This window comes from Sebastes umbrosus, chromosome 9 (genome assembly GCF_015220745.1).
Source record: "Sebastes umbrosus isolate fSebUmb1 chromosome 9, fSebUmb1.pri, whole genome shotgun sequence".
Lineage (NCBI taxonomy): Eukaryota > Metazoa > Chordata > Actinopteri > Perciformes > Sebastidae > Sebastes > Sebastes umbrosus.
The window spans coordinates 20,057,304-20,078,894 of NC_051277.1; the positions used below are offsets into that span (position 1 = coordinate 20,057,304).

The 21,591-nt window shown below is 39.7% G+C and overlaps 1 protein-coding gene across 1 annotated transcript in view; it reads left to right on the forward strand.

Annotated features, from left to right (window-relative positions):
• The window catches only part of map7d3 (MAP7 domain containing 3), a 37,919-nt gene extending 17,363 nt beyond the window's left edge, over positions 1-20,556 (forward strand). Inside the window, exons 9-20 of the mRNA XM_037780017.1 lie at positions 184-282; positions 2,739-2,864; positions 4,928-5,067; positions 10,209-10,339; positions 10,915-11,135; positions 13,631-13,760; positions 14,953-15,238; positions 15,659-15,703; positions 15,786-15,861; positions 16,068-16,236; positions 16,879-17,171; positions 17,666-20,556. Of these exons, the coding sequence (XP_037635945.1) occupies positions 184-282; positions 2,739-2,864; positions 4,928-5,067; positions 10,209-10,339; positions 10,915-11,135; positions 13,631-13,760; positions 14,953-15,238; positions 15,659-15,703; positions 15,786-15,861; positions 16,068-16,236; positions 16,879-17,171; positions 17,666-17,673 (1,724 nt within the window). The 3' untranslated portion in view covers positions 17,674-20,556. The remainder of the gene's footprint in view (positions 1-183; positions 283-2,738; positions 2,865-4,927; positions 5,068-10,208; positions 10,340-10,914; positions 11,136-13,630; positions 13,761-14,952; positions 15,239-15,658; positions 15,704-15,785; positions 15,862-16,067; positions 16,237-16,878; positions 17,172-17,665) is intronic.
• The last annotated feature ends 1,035 nt before the right edge of the window (positions 20,557-21,591 follow it).

Below are 21,591 nucleotides of genomic sequence, written 5' to 3' on the forward strand. Positions count from 1 at the left end.
TGGCCCGGGTGTAAGGCATTAAGGCATTGTCTATTATACTTCACATCAGCTGCTGTTTGCCCTAGCCTGGTGACTCACATAAGGCCAAATGAAGTGCACATGACTTGTAAACTGTCTTTGGGGATTCCTTGTTGACTCCTTCCCACTGCCCGCTTGGCTATAACTCCACTTTCATGTCCGTAGGCCGTTCCGTCAAGAAGAGAAGTTCCTCCCTCACACGAGTAAGTGTGGGCAGAGCACAGACCCCAACCAAGCCTGATAAGGGGACAACGGATGATCAAGGTGGCTAGCATGAACAATCAGAAATCATTTTTCTCATGCCCCTATCTGCATCACTCGGGCCTCCCTTTTTGAATAACAAGCATGTTGCTATGATGTTAACAGCTTGCTCATTCTGAATATGCTCGGTTTTTAAAACCTTATCAACACTGTCGGCTACTAAGAGGTCTTGGGGGATACTTGGCTAATTTCAGTGTCATCAGCTATATGGGACTCTTCTTTATGTGTTCCTTCCTTCTGTCCATGGTCTCTTCTAATTAAAAGTCTTGCTCACTGACTGCTGAATTACCCCGAGGCAGCTGCTAAGCCTCTCTAAACTGCTGTGTGTCTGTGATTTACTAGGAACACTGCTCGTTCCATGTATGCCTTAACCTTTCTGCTGTCAAACCAGATCCTGTGCTGTGCCATGTTTCTCACTGACAGCTTATCTTGTTTTAACGATTTTTTTGTTCTCTTTTCAAGTGACAACCCAGGAATGGTTTTGTTGCGTGCCGTGTCTGCACTAACACAATGTATTGTTTTGTTGTCACAAAGTGTTAATTGTTTTCTCCCTCCAAGATGACGTCATAGCTGGATTTAAGTCACTAGGCTCGTGCTTCAGTGTGGTGTGTGTCAGTGCCATCCCACCATAGAGCACAGAAATGACCATAGCAACTCACTGCACTCTGTGTTTTGCCATTAACTACCAATGCTTTTGTTTGTCCTATAGCCATGTCGTGCGGATGATCAGCTGTTAAAATGTTCTTGTTCTGTATACATGTTTGTTTTGTGCGGTTAACCTAGACAATAACACAACACAGCTACCATCGTTCATACTGACTTAATACTTCCCATCTGCATAAAATAACATTTTATGAAAGGTATTTAACCCCGAAACTCCCACACATTTTCATAACCGTATCTCAGACTAATAGCCCAGATTCTTAATACCTGGGTGCAGAGCAGCGAGCCGTGCTGTCATGCTCCAACGGCTAGCACTCAACAGCTAACAAACAAGTCTGTCTGCAACAGATGTCTTCTCAGTAAGGGGCTCCTAAGGGAAGTGTGTGACTCTCTCTTTGAAGAGCTAGCATTTAGGGACAAAATCAATCCATCAACACTTTACCTCTTCTTCTGGTGTGATTTCTACTTTGTAGCTTAGGTAGCAGCAACGACTTAAATGGGGAATTAATTCTTTCATTTCATCGAAGCAAGAGCTCTTTGTTTCTGCTGTGAGATCAGTGTCCACCATAGTAAGTCATAATAGAGTGCTACAGGAATGAGTCCTAAAACCCGGAAATGAGTTAGCATTTTAGCACTTCCGGTTCCCTCATCTGGAAGTCAATGGGTTTTTTGAATGGGTTTTTAGTTAGATGCCTGAGATAATCTGTGGTTATCACAAGCTTAAGAGATTTTAATGTTTTGTTCCACGATATAAATCACGTCAGTAAATATCCTACTGGTGAATTTTGAAGCCTTGTGTCTTAAAAAAAATACGGTTAACAAGTGGCTAAATGAGACATCTAAACATCATCGTGTTGTCTCGTCCGCCCCTTACAGCCTTGTTGTGTATACTTTCGCTCATGCGACCGTGGTGTAGTTCGTTTGTAGCCTAACGTTAGCTTTTTACTTCTGGCAATTGCATTTACACTTCAAAAATCACGAAAGAGGTGTTTGTTGGTGGAGAAACATGTAAGTATCTTACACGTTTGTTTGCCTCAAAGCTTATTTTCTTCAATAATCAAAAACCCTAAAAATGGAAAAATCCCATTGGCTTTTTGTCGAGGGAACCAGGGCGATGCTAACTTCCTGGTTGGGCTTCAACAGTACGTCATCCCTGGAGCACTCTATATGCTGACCATTGTAGTCAGCCTCTTTATTTTAATCACATTTGGCACCTTCTTTATATATTAACCATAGAACAGTTTGCACAGCAGAAGCTAAAGAACTCTTACCTGGTCACAGTCACTTACCCTATCACTTTTAGGTTTGTTTCACTTCTCATCTTCCTACCCAATAGTATTCTTCTGCCAACTTTGAAGTTCACTAATGGATTGTTTTTTCCCATCGGCACACTAGGGACCATTGATTTGACCTAATTGTCTCCTTTGACTACTGTTTTAACTGATCTTCAGTTACCAGTCAATCAGTCTTTGGTCTGTCTCAGCACTCCTCCATGGCATCCTTTCCTCACTGTCTCTTACTGACGATCCTCATTTTATTGATTATCACTGAAACTTAACTGGATAAAGACATTTGATAAGGAGGAGCCCATGTAAGATTACTGAGACATAACCTTTGGCTGTTTATGTTGATTCTCTCCTGTTGGTTAAATCACATGGTGACCTTTCTGAACTTCATTGACCCCCCCCCCTTACCCCCTTTCTTTGTTTTATCTTCATTCCCCATTCTCATCCACTCTTTCCTTCTTGGCCTCTTTGTTCTCCTCTGTTTTTTCGGGGGATTTTTCGGCCGTGTAGCTCGCAGGCCACCGGCCGGCACTGTGGACGGAGGGGTCCTTAGTCGCCTGCTCACCCCCACCCAGGCCTCACTAGCTAGGAGCAAGAGCGCCGCCGTCCTGTCAGCTGAAGGAACAGATGCTCCAGGTAACCTAGGAGACCCTGATAAGAGAGGAAGGATGGCGAGACACAGACCCATGTCCTTCCTACTTACCCTCATTGTATGGTAGAAAGTAGGCCCCGTCGCCGCCAGTATCACATTACTAGCTCTAAGCTCATATCCCAGTGCCCTGCTGCAGACCCTCATGCTTTTGGAGCAAGCCTCTCAAAGTGAATGGTGGCTTCTTGGAGGTGGTGGTGGTGGGATTACAGAAGTCGCTGTGTGTTTAAAAGCCACTATTGTAACGATCAGCTGTTTATGCTATGTATGTACAGTAATTATTTGCAGCAAAGTACACTCATGTGAGAGAGCATAGTTACTCAGTAAACATTTACAAACACACACACACACACACACACGGGTCCAGCTCACATGCACTCTAAGATCTGACACAATTGGCTGTTGTGTGCTGAGCTGATCTGAGCAGGGCTGACTTGGCTGGGAGTGTTTCTCTGCATCTGAAGAGCCTCAGGGTCCATGCTGGGAGATTTACTCTAAGCTGCTTACCTGTTGGTTGTTGTTACGTCAGAATGAGACTCTTGTGCTATTGCATGTGTTCTGGTAGTGAGACCAGAGTGCTGGGGACTCCAGTACACGTCGCTGAAATAGTAATTACTGGCATTATCTATAGAATATAGGAGCTTGAAGTCACTAATCGGTACGTCTCCATTCTGGTGCTAGATTTTGGTCTGACATTTAATAGTACAATATGTTCTGAAGTCATCTAGGTGAGGTTTTACGTCGTACCGGATGACTTGCATGCTTTACATTTTAGTGAAGTGTTTCTGTGTCATGCTATGATGGGTGTGAGCTGCAGTTGGCAGCGGTTGAACTTGAGGATATGCATAGTCCTAGACTCAGCAAGATAGAAAGAACCATACTGTAAAGCACTGACTCACTCCAAAGCTGCAGCTCTATTCCCCGTGTTGGTTTTAGGTTGTCGTGTTTATTGACCGTCCATTACAAACCCATTAGCGGCTATAGATCTTCTGCTAAGTATAGCCCCAGTAGAAACATGACACATCTGCATTAGCAGCAGCAGCAGCAGCAGAAGCAGCAGCAGTAGCAGTAGCTCATGACAGGGTAAATTTCCTAGTCACCGTAGCTGCTCAGTGCGCAGTCGGAATGAATTACAAAACCCATTTGTGAACAGGCTGTGGCAGGGAGAGTTCTCCAGGTCTCAGGATTATAATGGCTAATCCCTCAATCTGACACAGCAAGCTCATAGCCAGTGGAGTCTTTACTCTACTCGCTAACTACAGGCAACAGTTAAACTCTGTGGTAAGGACAGTAATTGTTATGTAGCAGGTCGGCATTAACTGGATCAGTTTTTCCTGTTTACAATACAATTGAGATTTGCTTGTGTGTTGAGTTCTTTAGAAATTGTAAGGCGATGCTTGTGCCAGAGACGGCTTTGTAGTGAAACCACAGCAAATGTTGCATTCAGTGTCTGATCTGCAGTCAGGAGAGTTGCAATATGTTGACAGGAAGGTTGCAAATTACCCTCATTTTTTTAGTTACCATAACTGAACACCACAAACAACACTTATCAAGATAAATTGTGCGTTTAGTGTACTAATATATCTGTGTGATATGTGTTTGCAGTGTCAAGTGTTTGATGTACTGTGTTGGTGGTAGGTTTTGTGTAGTGTGTGCTGTGCTGCTTGGTGTTCAGGTGTGTTCATGTTGTGGCCAAAGGCTTTGGCACCTGTAGAGTGTCTGGAGATTTTGTGAGATTGTTGCTCTCTGCTGCTCATGTCTTCTGTAATCTCCAGCCTAACTAAAGAAATCCAGCTGTTGCCTCCCCAAAGTGCTACATCTAACAAATCGCTTTTTTGTGCTCTTGTCCCCTTACAAATCACTCTCCTGCATTTCAACCATCATCTGCCCTCCCTTCCTCTCTCTCCCTCTTTCCCTCTCTCTTTTCCTCCACTCTCTTCATTCTTCTTTCCTTTCGCTCTTTGCTGCTTTGCTGCCCAACTCGGCCGCTTATCACGCCTCCCATTGGTTGTGCTCCTACTGGCCCTGCGATGACTGTGTCCTTTACCAGAGTGTCACCTGTGTCCTCGCTCAGCCTCTGCCAATCCCCTTCACCCACCGCGGGGACCCGTGCGCAGCCGCAGCATTGACCGACAGAAGAGCGGCATGACCACCTCCGTGTCGGCCGACGGAGCCCTCGACCCTTCACTGGTGAGAACTTCTCTTGACATTAATGTTACTAACACCACTGACCTGAATCAGACATTTACAAATAGGCACACATAATATTTCCTGAATGCCCTCCCTGTGCTCCTCTCCTTAAGCTGTGTTTTTGTCTCCTTATTGAATAAGTACACCGATCAGCCTTAACATTAAGACCACTGACGGGTGAAGTGAATAACATTGATTATCTCGTTACAATGGCAGCTGGCAGTGGGGGGGATATATTAGGTAGCAAGTCAACATTTTGAACTTTGTGTTGGAAGCAGAAAAAATAGACAAGCGTAAGGATGTGAGTGACTTTGACAAGGGCCAAATTGTGATGGCTAGACGCCCGGGTCAGAGCATCTCCAGAACTGCAGCTCTTGTGGGATGTTCCTGGTCTGCAGTGGTCAGGACCTACCAAAAGTGGTCCAAGGAAGGAAAACCGGTGAACCGGTGACAGGGTCAGACCCGAGGCTCATAGATGCACGTGGGGAGCGAAGGCTGGCCTGTGTTGTCCGATCCAATAGAAGAGCTACTGTAGCTCAAATTGCTGAAAGTTAATGCTGGTTCCGATAGAAAGGTGTCAGAACTCAGTGCATCGCAGTTTTAATGCGCATGGGGCAGTTAGGATGCCCATGCTGTCATAATGTTATGGCTGATCGGTGTATAATATGGCTATGTAAGTATAGCTACTTAAAACGGAAGTGCATGAGGTAGCTGACAGACTGATATTGTTTCCAAGAGGAGGTCCGTTTGCTTGTACGATTTGATAACGTTTCATTTAGTGAGAGTCCAGTCACTTTGGATTCCCAAATATCTGAGTTGTATGGAAAACCTTATTGTGACTTGACATCTGTTTGTTAGATTTGAACTGTCAACAATGATATCTCAATTTTATGAATTAATTTACGATACAACTATGTGATCAGAAGGATAGTGTTGAATTATTTTACAGCCCTGTCAGTCAGTCAGTTTGCATTTATTGATGGAGTAACCTGGCTTTAGATGGTGTCTTCTAATCTAAACTACAGGCGGTTTGTAGAAATTAATTAGATACTATACATCATCATTAATAAGTTGTAAATTGATAAGAAAATAAACCTTAGTTAATAGTTATTTTACAGTTATCAAAAAATGAAATGATGATTAATAATGTTTACTAAATTAGTTATTTTAAAAGTTTATTTTTGCACGCATTATGACATTTTATATAATATATTAAGTATTTGTTAATGAGTACGAAAAGATTTGTAAACCTTTATTAATCGTCTGTAAAACATCTATAAACATTACATAGACCAGATATTTGTAACACTTTAATGGTTAATAATTGGTTTGTAAACCATCTTTAAACATTATTTGGAGGGCTATTATAAAGTTGCAACTGATGATTATAATATCTTATAGTTAATAAATACTTTGTAAAGCATCTATAAATATTATTTAAATAGATAGTTAATATTTTGTCAATGGTTAATTGGTATCTGGTACATCTGTCTATGTAATGTTTATAAATGTTTTACAAACAATTTCTTAAAGGTTTATCATTTGGTTATCATTAACAAATACATAATATGGTATATAAAGTTATAATTTGTGCAATAAACTGTTAATAAATAGTTTACTAATGTAATCAGAATGTAACTGTTATCGTCTCTTATAAGCTATGATATATATATATATATATATATTTTATAAACTAATTATTTCACATTACAAAAACTAATGATAAAATAAGATTAATTATAGCATTAATAATAATAATTAGTAAACATTATTAATTATTATTTCGTTGTTAACAGTAAAATAACTTAGAGAATACTATATTGTACAGAACAAGGTAATTGCTGGAGTATAACATAGTGCTGTGTTTTGTAAAACCATGTTAAACCTTTTAATTACCAGCAGTAGTATGGTTTTTATTTCCATGGAAAAGTCATTGAATTTGACTTGGAAAACATGGATAGACTATAAAAACATTTTTGCAGTGGACACATGATTTAATTGTTGGTAACACTGGAAGAGAGGGACACCTTTTGACAGCACACAGATGTCTTATGTAGTGACAACAAATGCATTCTTTCCTAAATTGAAATGACATTGCTCAGAGAAATAAGCAGATGGCACCAAAGACTCTGATTTATATGCACATATCCGGCTACATTTGCTTGTCAAAGTACTTCTGCAGGATGCTAACCGTAGGGAAATGTTGTTCCTCCAGCTGTTCTTTGCTGGTCACTCATAATATGAACTTGTTGATACATTGTCAACAAGTTATCCTTCTGACTGCTACTCATAAGTGATGTGTCAGATGTTCTCCCTTGGTGGCCCGTAGTGCCTAGCTCTGTCTCTATTGTAACCTGCCTGTCCTCCTCCTCTGTGGCTGTGAAGGCACTCATTGTCATCGCATGAGACAAAGGGATCCACAGTGGCCTGATTATGGACAGATCAGACCATGCAAAACAGACCCCACCCTCACCCTAGGGCCTAATGCCAAAAGCCTTTGACTTTCCTCACTATTTCATTGTCTTCTCTCTACCACACAATGCACAGATTGGTGTGGAGATAATTGAAATTCACAGCCTATCACTCAGGTGTTGCAAGACTTGAGTTAACCTTTAGGGGGAGATGGCAGGTCAGGAGTATATGTCACATAGAAGTGATGTACATCATCTGAAAGCTGGGAACCTGAAGATTAATTTGAGATACTCAAATGTGTCAAGTTTTAATACATTTTTAGTAATTAATTAATTAAATTACATTTTGAATGTGTATAAAGGTTTATAACATTATGATAGAAGTATATGATGGTCATCCCCATGCTCACTTACTGTATGTCTCATAAGTTGTTGGAGTGATAACATTTCTTACACAGATTTGGTGCTAAATTTAACCATTTTTTTACCACTCGATAATTGATGAAAAATTATAAAGAATCCCTCCAAAATACTACATTAAGACGCCAAGACCTTGAGGAACACCATAGAAAAGGCTGTGCTGTGATTTAGTATTGAAAACTTGGAGACATTTGGAGATTTCTGCAAGAATTGCGTTTCTCAGCAATTGGATAGCGAGCGCTTCTTTTCTGGAAACTGCTCAGAAACCCCTTTATTGTCAATCTAACTAGGAAAGCCATCCATCCTCCGAATACCCTAGGTCTCTAGTTTGTGGTTGTAAAGTCTCATGAGGCTGTGATTGTCCTAGAGGTCACCACAGGTCATTTTATACAGTGAGGTCAAGTTTACAAAATGGTCTCACTACACTGAAATGGCTACTCTGGAGACTAATATCATCACACATGAATACAATTGGGCTCATTGGATCCTTACAGCTTTACAGTGATACCCAATTTATGTAATTCTAAGACTGTTTAGGTACTCCAGTATGCAGAAATATTCAAACACATAATGTTAGAATAGGTGAAAATAACACATTTGTACTGCATGCAAAAACCCTTTTTTCCCCCCTAAACTGCATGTGATTATCATAAAGTGGGCATTCATTCACATATCTGGAGGTCGTAAGTTAAGGGACTCCTTTAAAAATCGCTATACCAATTTTCTCCTGCCAAAATTCAGCGTAACTTCATAGTGTTATTTAGTGTTCTTCCCAACATGCTAGCTGGTTAGCTAGGTTTTCTAGTTTCATCTAGTTCTAAAACTGAGCCCGCTACAGCCTCTGAAAAAAGTAAAGCCGCCCAAGTAGTGGAAGAGGTTAAATTGTGTCTTTCTAGTCAGCTGAGTTAGGCCTCTGCCAACAGTGGGGGTATTTCTTTTAACAAATGATCAAAAGTTTTATAAGAAAACAACTTTAATGATGCAAAAATACACTATGTAGGTTTTCTGCACGCTTCCATCCTTTGCTTATGAAAGGATATCATTAGGGGTTTTGGGTCTTTATGGTAAAGTTACTGCTGTGTGTCTGCTGAGATGATTTCTGGACCTCTCCTTTGTACAAAGACACTGTGTCTATATACTCTTCTTGCTCCATTGCTATATTGACATAAATAGGAAATGGATGTCTTGTCCCTGCTATGAAACTGTACACCAATTGCCTGTTTACTGTCCTGCTTTTCCTCCCCATCCTCCCAACAGAATGATTGTCAAGCTGTGTAACCAAAGCTAATGCAGTTTATTATAAGAGCAATGTCTTACATAGATGCATAAAATGCATTTATATCTCACTTTTGTTTACTTGGCATTCAGCACTAAAGGCGTAGGGTGTGACAGTACTGTATATTTATGTCTGTCACATGGTTGACCTTGCTGTGTCCTCCGTCATCATGTTTACAGTGCCAAACATAGCACGTGATGAGCATTAAAAATAGATGAATTAAAACCTGACCCGTGGCTCCTTCACACCAGCATTGTGTCAGTCTTTAAAAAGCCAGTGAAACTTAAAGAGGAAGACTTAAAAGGGAGTTAAATTATCAATTTTCATTTTAGTTACAGTTACTCCATTAGAAAAGGCAACCTTTGTTTTCTGTATTTCCTTCAGGTATTTTATCTTTTTTTACACAAACTCCTGAGTCTGTCCAAATGTAAAGATAATTCAGTTTCATAGACCAGTGGTTGCCAACTTAGCGGGGCAGACCCCTTTTTTGGGTCCCAAGATTAACATTAGGGATCACAAGATGATTCATGGGATGAATTAGAAAAAAAATTGTATTTCTGCTGCACAAAATATTTAACTTTTTACTACTTTTTTGCCTTTTTCTTCCCTAAAATACTGGATACTTTCACCTCTTTGGGGCCTCTAAGATATTTTAAATGATACAATCTGTGAACAAAAAAATCACTGTTTGGTTTAAGTACTTACAATTTATGTCCAAATTAAGGCCGTGAGCTGTGATGAGTGTTACAAGTAAATCCTGTTTAATTTGAAGGAGTCACAAGCCAAAATGTTGGGAAACATTGGCATAGACCCAACAGGTTTTAGTGAGTAATTATAAGGTTTTGTGGACTGATCCTTTTTTTTATGTCAATGCAACTTAGTTACATGATTTACAACAGTTTTGTTTCTGATGCAGTGATATTTAAATTAACAATGTCATAATGCAAATGTGTTTGTAGGGATAACTTGTGAGATCTTAGCATGATTGTCATGAATGACTTCCTCACTTCTGTCCCATCTCTGTGGGATTACAGAAGGACAAGCAGTTAACATCGCCTGGAGGGCAACGTCCCGCCTCCCCATCTACTACCCTGGGACGCAACCGTTCACCTTCCCCAGCCCCCAACCCAGCTCCAAAGAGGACCCCCTCCCCATCAGCATCCAAGTAAGACTTCAAGGCTTCTCCAATACAGCTTTAGGGATATTTTACTTCAAAGAGGCTATATGTAAGAATCAGAAGTTGCTTGTTAACAGTGACACCTGTGTCCGTTAAGTCAACGACATTTTGCCAGCCCGGGGTCCGTTTTGATACCCAAAACCAAACGAAGGTCCCGCCATGAACTGAAGGCTCGGCCGATGTTGATTCTAGTTTCCCCCCGACGTCGGTCACATTCCTGTTTTGCAAGACGGGCTTCTCTAGATATAACTTTGTTTTTTTAAGCTTCCGTGGAGTTTACGTTGGAGTCTGAGTAGAGGTGGGTGCTGGTCGTTTGTTGGCCTTAGCGGACTCCATTTACGTTAGCTATGGTTGCACACTGTTAGCCCTGTAAGCAGAGCTTAAAATAAAGGCACTTGCAAGTCGCGCATGATGTAACATCCGTTGGATTTTCCCGGAAAAAACATCACGGTGTAAAAACTTGCATAAAGTCCCTCTAATTTTTGTGAGAGTTTGAATGCAGCCTTTCATTTTGATTTCATTATAAAACACAAACAAACACAATTCTCACTTTGTTCTTACAGGCAAAGTCCCAAGACACGCCCACCCTCACCGGGTGCAATGAAACAACGCCCCCCGTCCCCCCAGCCTACGTCGGCCAAACCTCCACCTATCCAGAAACCAGCTCTCACTCCAACAGGGCCCCCCACCTTGCGAAAGAGGGACTCCAAGTCCAAGGATCTGTGTCCTGTCCAGGCTGTGTCTCCACTGTCCTCTGATTCCAGCAAGACCAAAGAGAAAGATGGTGAGCAATTCTCAGTGACAAGAATACAGTCCACGATTGAAATGTTTTATTGTACTTCATAAAAATATATCTAACACCAAAGAAGGTCTTTCATATAAGTATAAAACATGTAAAACAGGTCCATATAGAGGCAGGCTTAACAACCATGGTCAGCTTTTTAATTAGTCTGTATCAATATTTACCAAGGCCGATCGTTCTTCTAGCAACCAGGATGTTTGCACTGGTACCGAGACATGCTTTCAATTTCAGGGAGAGGAAGCGACCCAGCGAGACATCTTTTTTTTTTATCTTAACTGTATTGTTATTACTGGTGCAGGTCCAAACCTACTTACACTCCCAAAAAAGGTTAAAGTAATTTCTTCGTTGACATTTTACTGAGGCACATCTTGTTCCAGATAATCGTTTATGAATAATTGGGTGTCCCTTAGTCTGTTACAAGCTCTTTCCTGTCATCCTCCACGTATTAATTGTACAGACACATGTTCCATTTACACTTTACATTAGGGCTGCAAGAAACGATTAGTGTCATTGTTAATTAATCTGTTGATTATTTTCTTGATTAATCGATTGGTTGTTTGGTTTATAAAATGTCAGAAAATGTTCACATTTAAGAAGCTAGAATCAGAGAATTTTGACTTTGACTTTTAACCGATTAATCGATTATCAAAATAGTTGGCAATAAATGTAATAGTTGACATTAATTGTTGCTGCTCTACTTTACATTATTCATACTGAACTAAGGTTGTGTAAAAGGGAATGAAAGGAGGAGACAAAGAGAAGCTCCTTTGTTCTCTCTCTATCTCTCTCTGTCTTATCAGCGATGATCACAGCAGCACCTTGACTTTGAGCAGAAGAAATATTAGACCTCTGTGATCATGGTTTAATACTGCTTCATGGAGCAGTCAGTTTGGGTTGAAGATAATAGAGTATTGTCATCTGTTTTAATAGACAGGCCATACACAGAACTGTGTGTGTGTTTGTTTGTGTGCAGCAAACTGACGTGGCAGCAGCTCAGTTTGCAATAAATCTCAGAGGAGCAGACCTATTAAGTTCCAGCTGGGTCACATCCTGTTAGATGTGGAGTTGTTGCTGCTGCCTCCTGCTGGAGAGAAACATGCTCTGCAAGATAAAATAGATTAGTAATGATCTAATACTACATGTAACCAGGCAAAGACTGTTGTCCACTGTGCATTAGAAAGATGTAAAAACAAAATTGTTGTAGGTGGCACAGTTTAGGTAAACACATTTATGTTTAAGAGTGTATGAAAAGGTAAATGCATAAAATGTATATCATCAAATAATGGCTGAAATAACAAGAGAAGAACATCTGTTTTTCAGCCAAACTAAAGACTTCAGATAGAATATAATATTTCCATGTAGCAGTCCTGCTTATCGTTTTGCAACGTTGGGCCTCATGTAGCAACATTCTCTTAAATTTTCTATTAGGAGGAAAAATAACAGAAGTCAACTCCAGATGCACCAGATGTTCTTAACCATCCAAATCTGCTCTTACCCAGTTGTGCTGAATGATGAATCCCACTTGATCATTGATTGGAGGCGTGTGGCCGATTGTTTATTATTAGCGTAACGTCCCCTAAACACTATATGATGGCAGGTGTTTTGCCTTTATGCAAATAATCTGGCACATGCCCAAGAATTGGAGAGATGCAAAGTCAACATCATGTGATTTTCCAGAGCGTCAGGCGGCGTTACAGGAAAATCAAAAAGCATCTAAGAGCAGTATGTACGCCATTCAGAAGCTGAACACACACAATATCACTCAAGGGTTTTTATAGTCTTAATTATTTTATTTTATTTTATTTCTTTAGCAAACCAATTAAATAATCCAATCATTATAATTACTCTAAAACACATACTAATCTAAATTTGATTTTACGACATTCATGCGTTTTTTATGTTCATCAAATTTAAAACTTATGTTTCCTTGTGTTGGACAAACTATTTGTATACAATTTTCTCTTAGTAAGAGAAGAGCAAAAATAAGAAAACATTGGTGAATCCCAGAAATCAATGGATTCTAACAAAATAAGAAGAAATCCTGGATATGAGACTAATGCACTCAAAGATATTAGGGATAAATGCTGATATTATGCTAATGATATAAATGGATTGACAAAAGCTCTGATCATAGTTAAGTTGTTTTCATCTCATGGTATGTATTATCATATTGCTCAACCCTGTGACTGTATGTGACTGTCTTCCCACGTAGTTCTTTCAAAGAGTACATAGATGATCATGTGAAAGCCACACAGCTCCGCATCAGGCGGCTCGCTTCTCTATTCTGCTCCCGTCTTTCTCTGTCACAACTAACCTCCTCCACCAGTCTGGCTTCCTCGCCTCTCTCAGTCATCCTCCAGTCACTGCGTCCTCTGGATGGCCAGACACTGCGCCCTCGGGTCAGCAGTACATAGAGAAATGGGTGACAGGGTGACATAAAGTGCTAAACGTATTTTCTATATTTGTCTTTCCGTCAGACTCTAAAGGCTCGGCGGGAACCAACTCGGCCGCGGAGGCATCCAAGATCCTGGCGGAGAACCGCAGACTGATGCGAGAGCAGAAAGAGAAAGAGGAGCTGCTCAGGGTACAGAGGGAGGAAGAGGAGAAGTAAGATTGTTGAAATTGTTCAATGAATCTATTATTCCTATCTCTTAAAAAAATTATCTTTTACCATTTTGTCATAATTTTACGTATGACAGCGATGCATTAGATATGATAACAACAAAGCACCATCGACAACACTGTGGTAATTGCTGTAAAATTGCTCTCAAGGGAATTGTAGTTATTAAGTGAAACCAAGTAGATTGAAACACAACAACTAGTTTCAACCAGTAAAACTCTACTAGTTTTATTTTATGGGTATTAAAAGTACGATTCAGCTTTTTTTTTTCTATAGCTAATAAGACGTCGAGGCTAATGCTGTGAAAATTCACCTTGCGTTACACAGGCAAGTTTGACTGCGGGACATTTGTGTTCATTCACGTCACTTGCACTAGACGCGCCAGAGAGGAGGAGAAGCTGACTTCCATGTAGATACCAACAACGTTTCATCAACCATGGCCGAAATAATCACTATTGCTGCTTTGTACATGCTGTGGAAGTCCCAGATACGTCGGAAAACCAAACACTGTCATGTCTGGGTTCATTACATGATCCGGACACGCTCTGTGAATGTCACAGTGCTGTATTCACTGTATCCACACGTCGGCTGCATTAATCTGGTTTACTACAGCGGTATGAAGACAAAATAAACAGATGTTGCTGTGATTTAATTTCAATAAACAGATCGAAAGTAACCCGAAATAACTACATAATGATTCAGATTTGTAAAAAGTCTGAATTCATGCTTTTTCAGGTCTGTCCGCAAGATGCCAAGCAAACCACTTTTAAAATGCCTTTTTTCTGAATGGAGTTCGGATCGCTCAGTGCCAGGCTCTGCTAACATTGTAGCTGCTCCATCAACACTCAACATCATCCAGGCATAAATAGGGCAACAATGTTATTATTTAGACCATACACACATTTTACACATAGTTTTGTCCAGTCTATGTACGAATGTGAAGTACTATCGCTCTGGGTGCCCACAGATGGCTACTTATACAATACGCGAATGATGTGAATTGCGCATATTTGCGTCATCCGGCGCGGCGCCTATTTGCATTGACTTTGTAAGTAATCGCGCTGTGCGTAAAGTTCGCTTAACGTTTGGTGTGAATGCACCATACCCCCTCTTTTAGAGATTACCTGTATTTGTGAGTACGCTTTTAAGGCATTTAATGCTGTTTCTTTACTGTCCCAGGCTGAGAAAGGAAGAAGAGATGCGTTTAGCGGAGGAAGCTCGACTGAAACGCGTGGAGGAGGAGAAGATTCTTGCAGAGGAGAAGAAAATAAAAGACGAGGCAGATGCTCTCGTAGCAGAGGAGGAGCGGGTGAGAATGGCAGAGGAGGATGCAGTGAAACAGGTCGAGCTCCAGAAGGAGCGGGAGGAGGCTGAGGCCAAGGCCCTGGAGGAGGCAGAGAAAGCCCGGCAGGAGAGAGACCGCATCATGCAGAAGAACCAGCAGGAACGAATGGAGAGGAAGAAGGTATGGATCAACTGATGAAGGAGAGAATCTTCTCTTTATTTGCGTCTTATCTAGGGTTGACCCGAATGCGTTGAATTTTGACCGTTGCCATAGTAATCAACCTTCAAATCCATATTTGAATGCTTTGTTTTTATTTATATGAGTGTAATAATGTATACATCTCAAATTAGCCCAAGAAATAATCACAGAAAACTAAATGATTTTTAAATAATCTGGCATATTGATCACCATAAACTTAGGCATTTACTTCATACACTACTTTTATTTATATTTTATTTCACTATTTAACCAGCCTCTTCTTCCTGAGAGTCCTGACAAAAATTGCAACATAATATTTGAATTGATTTATTCAATGTCCAACATGATAGATGTCAGTGAAACAAATTATTTACAAAAGATATGCTCCTTTTTCCACTTCAGAGAATTGAAGAGATAATGAAAAGAACAAGAAAGGGTGACATGAAGGTGAGCTCCCATTCATTCAGCCTGTGGAGAACATCATCTACACTGAGAGCATGTTAACACGTTGTTTGTGTCTCCTGTGTAGAGCGATGCAGGAGATGATGATGATGATGATGATAAAGAGGAAAATGGAGAGGAGGGAGAGGACTGTGACACTGATGGTAGGTTCAGGATGTCAGAGTGCATCAAGATTTATGCCTCACTGTATTTTTGAATGTGGTATTTTGTCACAGAGAGTGAAGGTGTGTCTTCCCCTCTTTGTTTGTTTGCATATACTTTAAATAAATGGCTAGTTTGTGTGAATTTACATAATTCTCAATGTGACTTTATGACTCATCTAATTCCGTTTTCTCCATTGACATCGTAGGCCAGACAGATGACATCGGCATGGAGGACTACAAAGATGAGTGTGGTCTGTCCTCTGGTGAGCCGGGGGCACAACGAGAGGAGCCCCTGGGCAGCGTTAACGGAAAACCAGAGACAGACGACAAGGAGAATAACAACGGCATAAGCACAGATGAGACTCAGGCAGTGAGGTATGACTAGAGAAAAGATAATGAAACACTCCCAGAAATTACTCAGAGTAGTGTTGACAATATTGTAATTGTGAACTGCTGAAAATGTTGCATATAGTCTGAAATCAAGAACATAAGGGGTGAAATAAATGTGTTTCCCACACGCCAGCGGCCACACATTAACTCCAGAAAAGCACCAATGTCGCCACATTTGCTTGTTTTATCATTTGTTAAAATACTACAGCGCCCAGATGTTTTTAAGAAATAACTTTTCAAAAAAATGAAGCTACATATTTGTGACACGTTTTTGAAGGAATCGATGTAAATCACTTTTCAGGAAGAACGCTAAATAACGCTCCAAAGTTAAGCTTAATTTTGGCAAGGAAAAACTGGCATGGCCATTTTCAAAGGGGTCCCTTGACCTCTGACCTCAAGATATGTGAATGAAAACTCTGAGATGAACAGAGTGAAAACTGTATCTTATTAGAAAAAACAGATGTTGACATCATTTGCAGTTAAAAAAAAGGTAACAAATAAAAATATATTGCAATATATATACTGTATAATCGCAATACTCAGCATATCACAAAACTTCTAAAATCACAATAAGATCGAATCGTGACTTAAGTATCGTGATAATATTCTATCTCCTCCCCTCTCCAGTCCTGTCCCTAAGGGCTGCCTCGTCGAGGGCTCAGAGTTCCTGAATGAGCAGGATTCAGCCAAGGTGGGGTTGGTCTCAGGTCTCAACGGTAAATCCAACCAGTGGAGCTTTGAGGAACTCATTGACCTCAACGTCCACTCCAAGACTCGGCCCCTCATCGAGGCAGAGGACTGTAACCAGGTCTTGATCAACTGTGACGGGGGCACAGACGGGTCCAGGGTAGCCTTTGAGGACAAGGGAACCCCCGTCAACACCCTGCATTCCTCTAATCAACCCATAGAAACCCTGTCAGGTAAGGAGTCACTTACACTTATTCACCTATTAGGAATCTATACTTTTTCACATAATGGGTCTCATGCAAGAACATTTTCGTCTTGTCATTTTCGACAAATTAACTTAGTGCGTAGTCTAAGTCGTTGTGTAGTTTGAGATGTTCATATTGTTATTGTAGTGTTATACATTAGCATCATTGGCGAATTTAAATTAATGATATTGTTAGACTATTTGTATACATGTAGAATTATATTAGACTTCCAATTGCAGAGTCAAACAGGGTAATGTCAACATAATTATGAAGTGTAATTTATATAGGATTTTCTAACTTTGTTAATTGTGTTCGTACATAAGAGAAAATTCCAAATACGAGAAAATTGTTGAATGTGACAAGTTGTTCTAAATCACTCGTACAAGCCACTTAATAACAGATCGGTTTGTACGAGTGGTTCTTGCATGAGGCCCAGTCTTCTTAAAGATAAACCGTAACTCAGTCCTTCTGTGTCTCTGCAGAGATTTGATGCTGCCGCCGTCGCTGAGAAGCCTCTTAACTGTTGCACTCGTAAAGTTCCTGTCCAGCTGAACTCCTTAAAAAATGTCCTTTACTAGTTCTCAACAGCTTCCTCCTCTTTCTCCTCCTCCTCCTCCTCCTCCTGTTCCAGAGGAAGGAGCACAAGGTAAAGCGGAAAGACCCCCCCCCCAAGTGCTACTTTTGCACCCTACATTATGAGGAAACAAATATATTAAAATTAAATATATATATATTACATAAAAAAAAGTTATGCTTCAGGGAAATTCCATATATTCCTTCAACATGCTCTCTTCCGGTCTCTTTCCTCTTCCTCTTGTGTTTAGTTCTCCCCATTGTTTTTTTTTTTTTTTCTATGTTGTGTCCAAATTTGCTGATGTTTTTTAAGAGTTTTGTCTTTGTGTCAGGGGTGCATTTGTTGTAATTTATTAATTTTGGCTTCTTTGTTATTGTAATTATTGTTATCATATGTTTAGTCTTTTTTGTTTTCTCTCGTATGAGAATATTCCAGGACACATGCACATCCGGCTGTGTGAAGTGAATAACGTGAGTTAAAGGAAGGAACGTTAATACTGTACATTCTGTTCGGTCGGGGGTTTGGTGGGGATAGCATCCCAGGTTTCGCATGTGATTTATCTAAATTTACTTGACCGGCTGCAGCAGCCAGCAATATGGCCTTACCATTTTTTCCCCCCCAACTTCTAATTTTGAAGTGTCAACATACTAAATTCTCATACAAGCACAGTTCAGCAATCGCCCGTCGTGTGCTAACACTTGTTAGTGGCTTCTGTATTCATACTTCACTTCATAGAGCTCTGTCCTTTCAGCCCCATTTTTCCGTCTCCCAGTTTTCTCTCACCGTGTGTTTCCTTCTGTGGCCACTAGATGGCGTCAGGAGCTCAACTCCAACTGTTACATCTGAAGCTGAATAGTGTTGCGAGCATTCACAACACTGTAGTGAACTCTCATGTCCAGTGGCGTTTGTTCATTTAGGGCTCGTTTAGGTTTTGTTAATTTTTACATATGTATATAGAATTTATGTTTACTAACTTACTTTACAGAATCTGAGTTTTAAGTCTCCACTGTTTGAATAACCATAACTGCAATATACTATCTTAACAGGTGAAGACCATTAGTTTAATTCATAGCTGCTTCTGAGCTTCTTAAGGCGGTATGTGTTTGTTACAGATCTGAACTTGAATGTAAGGCTGAAACTAAAAATCAGATTTGAAATGATTTGGTTTTAACTTGAGCCATACCAACACATTCACGCGGCACTTTTCCATCTACTCTTCTGTCTGTGCGGCTCTTTCATCAGTTACATTTACTTCCCATTTATTAATCGTCGATGAAAATTCCCAACACACCTAGCTGCTACATCCGACAAAATGCATTTCAATTATTTTTTATGATATAAAAATTTGGCTGTTATGTTTATATATGAAAATACATTTCTACATATATTTAAGTGTTCTTGTATTGTGTATATAATCAGTATTAGGCAAATGAAGCCATGTTTAGGATGGAGTGGCGTCAGGATGTGGATAATTGAAGTGTCTGTGTATGTGACTGTGCTGTGAGTTTTCTGTTCGACTCGTGCCCGGTGACGGGGTTGTCAGGTTACGTTTGGGCAGCCTGTAAAAATTTACATAAAGCGCTCTTCCACATGGGCTCTGCAAAAAAAACAAGGGGCCAATTGGGGACCCACTATTTGTTTCTCAAAAATACGGTGTGTGTATGTTTGAGCGCTTTCAGTCCCATATCCCCAAAGCCCTGATTCTGAATATTGCCTCACAGAGACTAAACAAGTTGACATTTTGACGGCCAGTTGTTACAGCCCTCAGCAACATTTCTGACTCATGATCAGTCAAGGCTGTGCCTCTTTATGATGTCATCAAAATATGTTCATATGATGTCAAAGGATGTAGGCATATCAGCTCAGGTCTTAACTATACTTCGTAGTATGAAGCAGGGCGCATCCACCAAACAAAATATGACATGGGTCAGACTTGTTTTTGTTCTCTTCTGGACTTTTTCATGAAGTGTATTGAAATCTTGAAATTCCCTATGCTTGAACAGTCCAAGCACGAGGTTTTGGGGACCTTTTATTTTTGCCTTGTTCTCTGCTGGCTAACTAAAATCTCTTTGTACATAAAGACTAGGGGGCTTTAGGTCTTAACTTTGATTAATGAGCTCAAAGAATGTAACGGACTCCATAAACCGTCCTTCATTATTTACCGTGTCTCTCAAGAGCTGCCCGCTTTTTGTCTTTCATCCATTATTCATTTAGAAAAACATGAGACTCCTTGCACTGTCACAAATTACACGCTATGTTTAGAGAAGGGTTACTGAGGAGTAGCTTTACTGTAATGACTCGTAGGAGAGTTGTGTGGCATTCTGGAAGAAAAGAAAAGGTCATTTGTTCCTTCCCAGATGTTTTAGAAGACTCATTCATAACCCAAAACTTGCCTACACCCAAACTCCCCCCAAACCTTTTCCACTCATGAGTAACACCATTTGGGGGGCTGTTGTAGCTGCTGCTTGAACAGATACTGTATCTATTCCAGGTCCTGCTGCATCTTTGAGGGCTCGAGCACAGAGACTGCTCTAAGTCCTTAACGTTGTCTATAACAATAGGATAGAATGGTGCCTTAGATTGAGATTAGTATTTTTATTGTATCACAGTTAACTAAGAAAGCTTTTCCTTACCTCGGCCTCGACAATCAGTCTACCCAACCAGGGCGACTTTGTGAATATGAATATTTCTCTGGAAGATTTACAAACCTAACAACACCCTGTCCAAGTATAATTTGTACTGTAAATATATCTAAAGTGTACGGAGATGATACAAAAGAAATAAAGTCTTGCAAAAATACTCTTTTGCCATGTTTTTCATTTCATGCTTTAGAGAAATAAGACTTCACATCACTTCCTCCTTTTATTCTTGTTTTGCATTTAACTTCACTCAAAGTCTGAATACACGAGCAGTTGATATTTTATCATCAATCTCAAAAACCGGATTATAAAGTCAGGATTTCTTTTCAAGATTTTTGAAAATTCTCATAATCCATTGAAACATGAATGTAACAGATTATTAATGAAAGCTGGTATTTATGAGCAGCAGTATGCATGTTAAAGTAGGGCTGTGTGATTAGGGACAAAATGATAATCAAGATTATTTTGATCAAAATTGAGATCACGATTATTTATAGATTGGGGACATTCCAATCACATTTAAATAAACCGAGCGCTGTATTCACTTCCGTGTTGTGCTACATTCTGACCGTCAAAAACTCTAAATGTTATCCTTTTACTTTAACATCTTTAGTGGTTATTTGCATAAAAACAGACAATTCAAATGATTACGAAATAAATTATTGTATTTTAATTTAAATATTTGCTTTGATTAAAATAAAATACTGGCATTAGTAGATCTAATTACATATTAGAAGCTTCTTAGAGATTATGTTAAATATATTTCATATTCCCCTCTATCTATTTTATATTACTGTGAAAACATCTCCCTCAAACAACTTTATTAAAGTTTCTCGCCAAAAACTACATTTAACAAGATTACATTTGACTTTTTAAAATTTTTTCGACATACTAAACTGACTTTTTTGCGACATAGTATACTATGACTTTTTTTTACATTTTTTTTCTGCATACTATACTCTGCCCTTTTTTTCGATATTATATACTATGACTTATTTTTTTCGACATACTATACTATGACATTTTTCGACATACTATACTACTTTTTTTTTTTTTTTCGACAGTATACTATGACTTTTACATTTTTTCGACAAAATATGCTATGACATTTTGTCAACATACTATATTACATTTTTAAAAAGAAATTTCGACATAGTATACTATGACTTTTTAAAAAAATGTCAACATACTATAC